Below are 13,431 nucleotides of genomic sequence, written 5' to 3'. Positions count from 1 at the left end.
TATGTTATCTTAGGTTATTGTTTAAAATCTTCCGTTTTGTCTAGGAACTTCGATTTAAACCAGATTATAATGTGTATGTAGAGCAAAGTACTGATAACGTGTTAAAAGGAAAACAGAATAGAGAGAAAAAGGTGAAATGAGGAATCTCTTATTCATTCATCTGTCTATCATCATACAACCGCAACACCTCTATATATATAGAACACAAACGTAACGGAAGATATAATGGAGACATAAATACAAGAACCGTTACAACTGTTATATAATCTATAATAATGTCCACATAAATGATATATTTATAACAAAAAATAATATGGTGTGAGAAAGTAAAAAGTTAAAATTTGACCAAAAAAAATTATGAAAGAGATGTCTCTTGTAAAAAAATAATAATATAATAAATGGATATATACTACAAAGTAGAAAAGATTAGGGGAAATGGTGATCTGAGATCTAGTTGTTCTGGTCAATGAGGGGGGTGGTGGGGCTTTTGACCACAAGAATGGTCAACGGTCTTAGTCATACATTGGTGGGGCCCATTCAAATCAAGGTTTGCAGCTGACTATGACACCTTGTGGATGTAGCCACGTGGCTGGAAAAAGGAGCCCCTTGGCTTCAACCACATGCCTTATAGTGCTTAGTTTTCATGTCCTACATTTTGTCCTATGTTTTTGTTTCCTACACTTAATTTTCTTCTTGTCGTGCACGGAATCCATTGTACAATTGCTCGAGATGGTCAAGTAATTAGCTTGATAATTATAGGTTTTCAGTTAACTTGATAATTATGGTTTTTTTTTTTTTTAGCTAAACGTACACAATTCAAAAATTAATCAATTGTATAAAAAAATTACATATTCAAATGATCAATCATACACGGAATCAATTTAAGTATGCTTACACAATTAACTATACATGAGAGTTTAAGTATATGCAGTATACTAGTTTAATTGGGTTGAGTTTTAAAGTTTAGAGTTCAATTTTCTCTTTGATATATAATCTTATTAACTTTTAAGTTAATAAAGATTAATATGGCTTAGAGTTCCAGATTTATTAGACAACTCCAAAAAAAATCTTTGTGTCAAAGATTTTAGTAATAGACAAGAATGGTTCCATCCATTGATTCATCATACTCATCTTAGACACGGAACAACACGTGCATGGTCTTACCAAATGTTGGGAGCCATTTGGCCAAACGCATGGATTTGAAATAATTAACTTGCAAGTATTATTTGTTTGTAAGATTAGATGAAACTAAACAAAAAATTTATTTTTAGATCCTTGACTATTAATTTTTTAAATTAGGTTCATGACACTGTAATTTGTATCACATTTAGTTCTATAGTCCAATTTTCTGGTCAATTATTGCTGAATTTTCAACGAGAAAAAAAAAAGTTTTTGGCAATAGTTGGTCGAAAGTACTCTTTTAATTAGAACATATTATTTTTTTTCGTTGAAATTTTGGCAATAGTTGGCCAAAAAATTGGACAGAAAGATCAAATGTGATACAAATTATATAGTCATACACCTAATTTGAAAATATTACTTTGTACTAGTAAAGAACTAAATTTGATATATGTACAATAGTCTAAGGGACTAAAAGTGAAAGTTTTTCAAACTAAAATTAAGAGGTAACTAATTAAGTACTAATGCCACTAGTTTATATTACAGAGTATAATGAATATTAATTAGTTGTGTTTAGTTCACGTTATGTGTTAATGAATTTCACATTATTTAAAAGGATATTATTATATGATCTTATTTGTTTCTTAAAGAATTCAAAATTCTCATATGTTATCATATTCAGATATTCTCTGAAAAAAATGATGTTTTTCGCTCTTATAATAATCACTCTATTAGCTACATTAATAAATAAAGAATTTACATATTCAATAAAACAATGATACGTCCTGAAGTAATTAATAGATGGAGAGTGATTATTATAAGTAATCTACAAACAATAAGATTTTGATTAGACTATTAAGTAATCAAATAAATAGTCAGGTCCAAATAGGCAACTAGATAAGGGCATGTAAGTATTTAAGAAAATTGGTTCTCACATCTATCGCTCTTGTTATAAAAAGAAAAACAAATAAAAAAGCTACACCTTCTAGTTTGCACGGTAATTAAGCAACACAATTATGGAGATACCTAATTTAATTTACTATTTATAAGGTTAGGGTATTCAAGTTTAAATACTCCGTACATTTTTTCGATTGTGCTTTATTAGATTTGATAAATGTGTAACACCAAATGCAAATGCATGCACCATTAATGGGGTTTGAGAGAGGCACATGGCGGCGCATTTTGAATTGATGTGTACATGGATAGGCTCCATTAAAAGCTTAATTAATGAAGAAAAAAGCAAAGGCAAAAAGATTCCATTATCGCATGCAGGCACAAATTTTGAGAGAGTTGGCACGTTGGTAGGCTAGAAAATCACGTGGAAATATGAATGAATTGAAGAAGATAATGGTATGGCCGGGCATTCATTATATTGTTAAGCTCCAAGATGGTTTCATTATATTGGGATAGGACCACTGGGGGGTGGTGTTAATCGGCTGTCTTTTTGGGGAAGCAATCAATGCAAAATCACACACAATGTGATGATAGATCGATGTTGCATGCATGCATGCAAGCAAACTTAAGAAGACCACGTTTGGTGGGTTCAAAAGTGACTCAATCTGTTTAGTAGATTCAATTAAGAAAGTGTTAATAGAAATTGAATTCAGACGTTTTGTTACGAGAAGTATACTTCACTCAATCAGATACCTCATTTCAATAGTATCAGATTGATCTTGCATGGCAGCCTGGATGAATTGAAGTTATGGGGAAGCTAACATTGGACCATTTTTTACAGATACAAAGTGTTGGGCCCAAGCCTGCCATAATACTTCCCAGTATTGTAATGGTGCTCTTTGAAGTAGGCTCATAACTTAAAGTTGCGTAGATCTCAGGGCCTATCAAATGCAAGTGGGATGCTTATTAGGTGAACCAACCGTGTGGCCAAATTATACCATGGACCAACGTCTACCTTACATTGTAAATCTTGATCTAAAAATAACTTTTAGATTCTGTATCTATAGTTTACACATTCATTTTTGTATCAGGGTTCACAATGCAACATGAACAACCAAAAATAATTTTTAGATTCTGTATTTATAGTTGACACATTCTACCTATAAACTTAAAGTACTGAATTTTTGTATCAGGGTTCACAATGCAAAACACGAAGTAGTCAAACTATATTTGCAAACGTTAAATACATAACTCGTTATATCTGTCTTGAGAATATTATCACACCGCTTGATCAGTCAACTAGAGAACGTCACAGCAACTAGATAACTTGTAAGGTGTCATTATAGCATAGCAATATAAACAACTCATCACATTTTTGAATCATCTCCAATCAGTGGTGTGGTTTAACTGACCATTCTTGAAAATGATTAAAACCAAAATTATACCAAAAAAGAAGAAGGAAAGGAGGTGGCAACTGCTCAATTGGGATGGAAATGGCTGTTGAAAAAGTCTAGAAGAGAGACTGGCCATACACAAACTAAACACCACAAGTTGCACATAGTATTTGGTATTGTACCAAAAATTATGAGTTTGACTAATGACAATACTATATAATATAATGAAGGCCTAACACTATAATTATGCATTAATGCAATTCACCACAACCATATATCTTTTTGGTTACTCACCAAATCTCACTAATCATTTTCTAACTTGTCCTCTAATTTATGACACCCAGAATTTTATTTTTGTAACTTGAAATTCTTGGAGATAAATATACATATTCTCTTTAGACTTTTACAAGGGGCTCAGAAACAGCCGCCATAGAAGACAGCAAGCAAAGCAGAAAAGCAGGGAAACATCGTGATTCATCCCTGGCATGCAGTCCTGTTTTTCCTGTGATTATATTGCCAGAGATATATAGATGATGACTTCCTCCCAAATTCATCTTTTTCCTTGTTTAGCATATACTCAACACGCAACTCTACTATTCAAATTTCAAACCCCCTTTATTATATTCTTATTCAAACCAAATTTAGTAGTTTAATACAACTTCATTTCTTGTATTCAATGGACAAACACAATCATAGTTAATTAGTAATTACACTTAATTAATTAACATCGGTCAAAACTGAACGACGGTTTCAGATAAGTTCAAATTCATTCATGATTAAAACGAACTCTATCTTAAATTTGTTGAAACTGACCTGAAAAAGAAAACCGTCGTGATTAAATTACACTCAACCCACAACCACCCAACAACTATTTCATCAAAGTTAAAATCCTATCTTGATTCGCACTTGGTCAACCCTAGTTTAAAAATGATATCCTAAACTTGTTAAAACCAACCTAAAAAGATAACAATATGATTAAAATACCCTCGATTAACATTGACCTAAAGTGGAATCATATCATAATTAAAACACACTCAGCTCATGTATTTCAAAACACTATCCTAACCTTGCTGAAACCAGCCTAAAAAGAGAACAATCGTAATTAAGCTACACCCAACCAACATCAATCCAAATCCTACCCCGAGTAAAACACAATCAATCAACACTTATCCAAACCACTATTTCATATTTCATATAAATTAAAATCCTATCCAAAGTAAAAAAACAATCAATCAACACCAATTTTAAAACGCTACTCGAAATCAGCCTAAAACCATACTTTTCCCTTCACACTTGTGGCTTAAATTAAGGTGTTTGCTTACACTCATCAAACAATTCCAACAACATTATCAACCCGGCAAGCAAAGCATTCTCAAACTCAAACACAATCCTTCAAACAACACCACCCAAGATAGGAATCCTAGGAAAGCTAGCAAAATGCAAATTAAACTGAACAAGTGAGAACGAATTTTCAAACTTTAATTGTGTTGCGTGAACTCTAAAATAAATTAAACAAATAAAATAAAAGTATAAGCACTCGGAGAATACTAGAAAAGGAAGTGCCAACTAATAATTGTGCTAATCATAATAATGAATACAACGTGGAAACCGGGCACAAACCACATGGACAACCCAACCACAAAGGAGCACTAGGTCGTGCAGTTTCGTGCACCACCCTTCTTGAATCTTGAGTTTAATTTCAACCACATATATAAATTTATAAATAAATGGGAATAAAAAAAGGAATAGTATTTCAATAAGAATTGAATTAATGAATGATTAACAAAGAGATTAAGAGAGAGTTAAGAATCAATATGATGAGTAATTAACTCCTTGTACATAAAAGGGTGCTGCTAATTAATATTGAAAGTATATGAGATCAATCATTAATTGGGATTTGGGGAGGCTAAGGGTAAAATTAAAGAATTGATTTTTGATTTTTTTTCAAGAATTGTTTGGTCGGAAATCCCAGTCGAAGGGGAAGGATAGACGCGGTTTCTTGGCGGGCATGGGGCTTTCGACTTCTTGATCACCGGAGAGTTGACTTTTTATGGAGCAGTCAACGCTGAGCCCGAGTTGTAGTTCGGTGGAGGGGAGGAGATTGAGGTCAAAGGGACGGGGCGCGTGGCTTGAGACGCCGCCTTCTGAGGAGGTGAGTGCGCTTCCGCTGGGAGCAGAGCCAGCGTCGCGGTTGGGGGCTCCGCCGAGGTTGCCTTCGTAGTGGCGGCGCTTGTGGCCGCCTAGGGCTTGGCCGGAGGGGAAGGACTTGTGGCAGATGTTGCACTCATGAGCCCTACCGATCGGGTTGACGACGGCGGCGGTGGAATTCGACGTCGAGGGGTGGTTGTTGTTGTCGTCGGAGGCGGAAGCCAGTTTACGGTGGCTGGCCTTATGCCCACCAAGTGCTTGATAAGAATGAAAACACTTATTACACACGCTGCACTTGTACAACTGCTCCTGATGCGGCACTTCCTGCGCCGCCGCCGCCGCAGGCGGCGGCGGCGGCGGTAGCGACACCGTTTCACTCTCCTTACTCACAACCTTCGCCTCCGCCGGCGCATCACGCTGACGACGACTCGGATCCTCGCCGCGGGCCAGCATGATCAAACACAAAGCCAAATACCTCTCCTCCTCAGTCGGCGGTGGCAGCGCGGGGCTCTCATCACCGCGAGGCCTCTTAGTCCGCTTCTTCTTCAATCCATGAACATCATCAACCTCGACGCAGGGCGCCGGCGGCGTGACCACGGCCGAAGATTTCATAGCCTCCAAAGCCATATCCAAAGCAGTCGATCGAAGGGAAAAAGAGGATTGCGAAAGTAGTTATAGAGAGAGATGGAGAGAGAGAGAGAGAGGGAGAAGTAACTGAATGAGTAAAGCAACAGACAAGTAGTTTGAGTGAGGGAGTGAAGAAAGAGTGCTTTATATAGCGAATAAGGCGGGCGAGAGGGCCGGGGGTTTGGAAGTTGCGTTAAGTAATGGCGGTGGAGGTGTTGCCCATCATCAATTAGGAATTCGGTAATTACTTAATATTCATAGTTTTATTAAACATAATAATCACCACTTTTATGGATAAATATATTCCACTCTTACTAATATTCTGAATTTATCTACAAATTCTCACCCTGGGTAATTCTCATATGATTAGGGATTATATATATTATAAGCATCATATTACCTCACGCTCTATATATTAAATACAAATGTCCCAAATCAAATCAAAATTACAATTATATCGATCTGTCACTGTAAGCAAAAAAGAGTACTGATATTTTGTTTAGGATAATAATTATCCTTCTATTCATGAAAATCATGAAAACGTATCCCTGCCCCACCATTTTCTTTTTTACTATACTTGGTAGAATATTCACTAGACATGATAGATTTTTTTCTAAAATTAAAAAAAAAAAACGGTAATGCATGACTCATTTGTGATTAGATATTGTTATCGTATAAATTATTAAATTATAAATTAAATTTGAGTGTATTAATAGGTTCACTATTTTGAAATTAATTTGAGTTCGATCAATTCAAATTATATTGACCATTTGACTTTACAATTACATTAACAATTAATTTATCGATCGTTCTAAGTCAGGAACTGTAATTCTGTAAACTCGAGTTTTAACCGAATAAATAAAAATAAATTAAAAAAAAGAAGGTGATGTGAGGGATAGGGAAGTGAGAGAGTAGGAGCTAAGCTAACACGTCGTGTGATGAGTTGGTCAAGGGGAGTGGGAAAGGTGGAAGTGGTGGTAAAGCCTAAGGTGGAGATAAAGTTATGTGATGACTGATGACTGGTCAAGCTACTTCTTCTTCGTCTTAATTTTGATTTTGACTTGTTCCACTGGTCAACACAAGTTTTTATTTTTTGGTCTTTCCAATTCACGAGTAATTTTCAATACCTATTTAACTATTTATTACGTGAACGCATACGTCATTGGGGCCTCACTCGGTTGCTGTCGATTGCGTATTGGCAGCCGTAACACACGTAAAAATTGTCCACTACGAATTGCTAATCAGATACAGCTGGGGCAAGTGGGATTGTACTTGGATTAGTGAAATTGGAGTGTGGAACGAGGACTGATTCAATGGGGGAAATTGGATAAAGATGGTATGATACTTTCAGTAGTAAATCTCATGGGGTAGTGTAGTATTATGAGTGTATTATATCATAAATGCATTAAACCTGCTGTAACGATATAATTACGTTGTAAGAAGTAATCATCGTAATAAAATAATGAACATCTATTAATCAAATACAAAATAAATATTTACGTTATACAAAATAAAAATACTACGGATTATCTATTTCAAACGTAATGAATAAATCAATTCTCTACCCTAACAGCCACGAAGAACACCCTTCTCACCACTTTAATTGTTTTACATTTAGTTAGTTTTTGGAACTTTTAAAGATAATATAAATTTACATTACATATACGGAGTAATATATTAGCATAGAAGACATGAATTCTTTATTTCGTTGATGCAAATTTACATTAGCATATACGGAGTAATATATTAGCATAGAAGACATGAATTCCTTAATCCCTAGTATTTTTGTAGGAATGGGAAAATCCCTATGCTATGGTAATTTCCGTTGATGCAAAGATGAGAAAAATATTTCTCTCGAACCCAAGGGCTAGGATGAAGATAGAGATTAGGGAGGGAGTCAAGGAACTGGACATATTCTCTACTATGTAATCGTATATTCTTTTATGTAAAAAATATGTATTATGTACATAATTCTTTGACAATCCTAAATTTTATAACGTAATCAAATAAACTTAAATAATACTACACCTGTCTCGTTTTATTTGTCATATTTATTATTCATTCATTAAAGTAACTATTTATTCTTTGTTTATTTTTAAATTTAAACTTTTGTGTTTAATATTATTTTCTAAATATATAAATTTTATATACTAATAATCTAATATTACACTTGAAAATTTCAAATCAAAAATAATTTCAGTTAAGACTCGCTAAGTAGAACTATATATTAATATTTAATAGTAAAAATTACTCCATAAGAATAATATATAGCCCATATTTTCAGATAATGTGCATATCTTAATTCTTAAGGATGGAGTGAGGAGTGAGGAGGAGTGCAGTAGTAGCTAAGTGGGAAATCGTCTAAGGTGTGGCACGCAACACGGTGTGTGCTGCGGTGTCGACACGTGGCTACGTGATTATTCAAGGAGCGGCGAAGAATAAAGGCGACACGTGGCGGGTTAAAATTGTGATTTGGATGCTTCCTGAATGTTTGGGACAAGTAAGGGCAGACTGAAGCAAGGCAGAGCCGTCTAACAACTAAAAAGATAACATGTCTCCAAAAGCCTCCAACTCGACAGACTTATATCACTTTGAGTTGAGCAGCCGGCACCCAACTCTATCCACGTGCCCTTTTGGCTCTCGCCAGCAAAGGGAAACTTTGGTTCATTGTTAGGAATCTCTAATGAAGGGAAAAAAAAAAAATACTTTTTTTTTTAAAAAAAATGAGTAGAAAATTCATGAAGAGAAAAGAGAAATAAAGTGTAGTGTGTACAAATACTCTGCATCTTGTTTATACAAATTTTTATAAGAATTTGGTAATGTGGCATGAGCAGACCATTCCAGCGAGTCACATACGAAATAAAAAAGTGACAGATAACTATACACTACTTTCTGATATTATTTTTTTAAAAAAATTAATTTTATTCGATTGATAATGTAGAAGGAAAAAAAATTATATATTAAAAATATCCCATAATCACTTTTAATAAATACAAAAAGAAAATCAAAATAATTTGCACCTATTAATGATTATAGTGACAAGTCTGACAACATAGCAAACAAGATAATAAAATATACAACAAACTTAAAAATTTGAATGAATTTAGGATTTTACTAATAGAATTATAAATATAACAAATAAAATATGAAAAAAAAAATTTGTTTAAAAAAAATTGAAGGATAATTATAGCAAGAAGACACAAAAAGGAATCAAGGAACATACAACCCAAAAAGAGGATTTACAAGAAATGCTAATCTGTGACGGAATCCTTAATGACAAATCATTAATTAGTTTTACTAGTACTTCGTATACTATTGCGTTGCACGATCCATCTGGTCCACTAATACAGGTAGGGAGAAGTAGATATTGGTTGTCAAGTAATTTACATAACTATTAATTTATATGATGAAAAAGAATCAGGTGCCGTTGAGCACCATAGAAATTGCCTAAATTATACAATTGGGCCTAAAGTTTAAAAGGGACAAGATCATAGGAAGTAAATGCCAAACAACTGATCTGACCAGACACAATCCCTACCACTTTGCATACATGAATTTGTTAGGTGAAGTGCATATGACTACCCAAAAGACAGCAGATGTGATAGTTCAGCAAACCCAGAGCTGAACGGCCAAACTTATGAATTTTAGCAACTAAAATATGTTTGGTCAGGGAGTGTCCAACTTACATAGAAGCTACGTTTAAACAGTTGGTCTTTACAATTTTAAGCAGATTTTTCAATTTATGACAAACATCTACCAATATGCGATGAAATGTTGAACAAAAGGCGCTTGAATTCTTACATGGTGGGATTAGGTAGCAGCTTAGGCTTCGGCTTCACTTCAACTTCATTCACACTGCGCAAAAATATGGTATCTGGTTCGTGGCTGCAACACAACAAATAAAGAGTTAACAATATGTTACATGTCTGGCTGTGTTCCTACTTCCAAGACATAATATTGTTCTACTTAGTTGTACTTACGGTTTATGTCCCTCTTCAAACGTATAGCTAGATGCTATCGCCAACAGTCTACCATCTCTGCTGAATGACAAGGCTGCAATGCTCGCAGGGTATTTTGAGTACTGCAGGTTGGTTTAATAATGAAAATCAGCAAGATAAGCAAAGGTTATACATGAAATTTTTAAAACCCAACTTGATGTAATTACCTGATATAGCCTCTTTTTGTTGTTTCCATCCCACACATTAACAAAACCATCACACCCCCCAGTGGCAAAAGTGCCATAGCTGCATTTTAAATTTGAGTGGAAGATCAGATCAGAGGTAAATATTGGAAGTATCCACAAAAATGTGATTCAATGGGAATCAAATTGCAAATTAGTGGACTGGTCTTGCGTACTTAACAAACTATGCAATAGTTCAACTCAAATACTTTAAGCATAAATTGTTCACTTACATAGGGTGAAATGCAATGGCATTTACTGGGTAGACTATATCCCTTCCAGCTTCAGATTTTCGATGACATTTGAATGCATATCTGCACATTAAAATTCTAGTATGTAAAATCATTCTACTCTAGATTGAAGCCCCACGAGTGCAAACTCCATATCGTATTTTCAACTTCATAACCACAAGTATGATCTTGAATCAGTTGGGAGATATGATATCTTGGGATATGGAAAGAGCATATACTCCTCTAGATTCATCTAAAAGGCTGGCTTCAAACATTGAAGCTAATGTTAGTTTCACTTGATTTATTTTGTTTTGTAACAGGGTGGAAATAAATTGATTTATGCAGTTAACAACTTAACAATCCTAATAGAAAAAAATCCTTATAACCTTCACACTTAATCAATCCTATTGTAAACTCCTATTTGCATATCTTAAGTTAAAGATGCACATACTTCTTGATTTGACCAGCATCAGAGAGATCAAAAAATTCCATTGCAACACGGCCTTCAACTGAACTAAGAGCATAACCTGCAATTACACTTTTAATTATATACAGAAAATGCACTAAAAACAGAGAACTCAGCAACTTAAAGCTAGGTAGAATTATCAAGCAACAGCTATGCTATATACCTCTCAACTGTCAAGTCATAGGACTATGTTGCATTTTCAAAACCAAGCAAGGCAGTAATGTGTTAGTTGAGCAATGATTGAAAGAAATATGTTCTCTGGATTCTAGGAATAATTCATACTATAAGGACCTTTGTACAACTATAAGCCATCCCTGAACTGAGCATTAATTATCATTTGAAAGTGATTCTTGCGTAGCAGAAAAACAGTGTGCACCAGTGAACTAAATTAGGTCAGGAACACACCAAGGAATTGTACACCTTAGAAGATATAGAGGATGAAGATTTGGTAGTGTACCAGTTCCATTAGGATAACAGCGCACACATCTTGTCTGGTATTTGAGTGAAGACTCCCTCCGCTGTTCAGGTTGAGACATGTTCCGCAAATCATAGACATTTACATGCCTTCCAGCAGTTGCTACAACTAAACGGTTGCCAACTAGAGACAAGGAATAAACCCTCTCTGGTTGTGCATAGGTCCCAACAAGAGTATGCTCTTGTCCGCTTGCTCCTCTAGGATCCCAGCATTTCAAGGTTTTATCCCAACTACCAGTGATCACTTGTCCTATTTAATAAAAACGTTTAATGTATCTAGTCTAAGCCAAATTGGAAGACTGAATATAAAATAAATGAGCAATGTTGAGTAGCAACTTGAAATAGAACTTTAAGATTTATAAAGGAACAATAGTTAATGAACTTCACACTTCACATAATTAATAATTTTAGAGTGAAATCTTTAGTTTTGTTTCACGTTTTATTTTATCATCCTAGTTTCTTTTCACTATAACATTTTCAAGATCTGTAGATGTATAGATAATAGAAACAGCCTTTTGTTTTCTTGAACACATCTTATGTTATGAAGGATCATGAAAGCTATATTGATAACAAATGGTATAAATGCCTTGGCTATCTACAGGCTAAACTAACCAGTATATGAGTACTCAACACAGCGAACAGGTGCATCATGCTTTCCCAAAATATCATCCCTTCCATAATTGAACACAAGCCTGGAACACCAAGAGCGACATTTCCCATCAGAGAGACATTAGATACAAGAACACATAAAACTAAAGTAAATGCAAGTTAGAAACACCAAAGTATGATACGATGAACAAAGATATGCTTGTGAGTTGCTCAAATCCTCATAGAGCACATAGCGCTCATCTTTGAGAATGAGGAGCTTTTCAACTGACATGTATAAGATTTTACTTTAATGTTGTTTGCCACCTAAATTCACGATGGAGGATTCACAAAGAGCAGTCAGTCCACAGTACTAACACCACTATAATCCTAGTCTAATCTCAGTAACGAGGATCAAATTAAGCTCCACTATAGTAGATTGAGAGGCCAAATAATTCTATTAAGTACCTTCTAACAGTATTATCAATACTAGCACTGAAGCCCGAAGAATCGTCGTGGAAGCAACAGTCGAGCACGGCACCGCCGTGCAGGAATTCTCCTCTCAACACATTGGCGCTTGCATCGTACAGTCTTACGGTCTAACCAAAATTTAAAACAACAGGAAACAAAAACAAAACGGCTCGATCAAAAGTAAGATCTAAAGTCTTCAAACACAAAAGCAAGCAAAGTATCACTAATCGTAAGAGGAAACGAGCTGAGGATATGGTGTACATTATAAAAAATAGACTCACCTTATCCCAGGAAGAGACGAGGAGGTGATCGCTGTGGTTGGAGAAGCGGAGGTTGGATATTCCGTCCGTCGGAGGATTCGATAGCTCCCGTCCGGCTGAGAGTGTCACCGCCGTCATGATGTTGTCGGTTTTCCGCTCAGTTAAGCAATCGATGGTTTTCCACTTTTCCGATCAAAGTGAGAGCAGTGATTGAAAGAGAGAAATTTGGGGGGAAGGGAGTTTGAAATCAAAGTTGGAAATCCAATCAAGTGAGTGAGGTTACTATATCCACAAAATTTAAATTTAAACTTAGATTCTACTCAATCCAGCCAAAATTTTGTCCAATTTTCTTTTTTAAAAGATTCGATCAAATTTTATTATATTTGCCCCGGTTACCAAATGGGTATAATATAATTTTTATATTTGAAAGTCACGAATTTAATTTCTATTAAAAGAATTTTAGTTGAATTCGTCGCACAATATATTTTTAGTTTGGTTTATCTTTCTTATATACTACTACATATTGAGTATGTAAATAATTACACAGAAATCAAGTTTACCAGTACACACATTTAGATAGTAA

At 34.9% G+C, this 13,431-nt stretch overlaps 2 protein-coding genes across 2 annotated transcripts; both read right to left on the bottom strand.

Moving 5' to 3' along the window:
* Positions 1-5,145: 5,145 nt before the first annotated feature.
* Positions 5,146-6,301, bottom strand: LOC109165005 (zinc finger protein ZAT10-like). Its single transcript, XM_019313595.1, has one exon. The coding sequence runs from the start codon at positions 6,180-6,182 to the stop codon at positions 5,352-5,354; it is 831 nt and encodes a 276-aa protein (XP_019169140.1). The 5' UTR covers positions 6,183-6,301; the 3' UTR covers positions 5,146-5,351.
* Positions 6,302-9,781: 3,480 nt separating this feature from the next.
* Positions 9,782-13,170, bottom strand: LOC109165004 (mitotic checkpoint protein BUB3.1). Its single transcript, XM_019313594.1, has 9 exons — positions 12,870-13,170; positions 12,586-12,716; positions 12,145-12,224; positions 11,516-11,782; positions 11,044-11,119; positions 10,596-10,676; positions 10,348-10,426; positions 10,163-10,263; positions 9,782-10,067 (listed from the first exon to the last, which is right to left on the bottom strand). Exons 1-9 carry the CDS (start codon positions 12,984-12,986, stop codon positions 9,980-9,982), a joined length of 1,020 nt encoding a protein of 339 aa, XP_019169139.1. The 5' UTR covers positions 12,987-13,170; the 3' UTR covers positions 9,782-9,979.
* Positions 13,171-13,431: the final 261 nt, after the last annotated feature.

Source organism: Ipomoea nil, unplaced genomic scaffold, assembly GCF_001879475.1.
Source record: "Ipomoea nil cultivar Tokyo-kokei standard unplaced genomic scaffold, Asagao_1.1 scaffold3069, whole genome shotgun sequence".
NCBI classification, from domain to species: Eukaryota; Viridiplantae; Streptophyta; class Magnoliopsida; order Solanales; family Convolvulaceae; genus Ipomoea; species Ipomoea nil.
The sequence above is the reverse complement of the archived record's forward strand: the minus strand, read 5'-3'. Positions and strand labels throughout refer to the sequence as shown.

Bases quoted from the DNA above. Each gene is read 5' to 3' on its own strand.
- LOC109165004 (XM_019313594.1), bottom strand. From the start codon at position 12,986: ATGACGGCGGTGACACTCTCAGCCGGACGGGAGCTATCGAATCCTCCG. The intron at 12,225-12,585 runs GTACTTAATAGA...TTGGTGTTCCAG, and splicing joins ATTGATAATACTGTTAGAAG to GCTTGTGTTCAATTATGGAA. The intron at 10,264-10,347 runs GTAATTACATCA...ACCAACCTGCAG, and splicing joins ACAAAAAGAGGCTATATCAG to TACTCAAAATACCCTGCGAG.
- LOC109165005 (XM_019313595.1), bottom strand. From the start codon at position 6,182: ATGGCTTTGGAGGCTATGAAATCTTCGGCCGTGGTCACGCCGCCGGCG.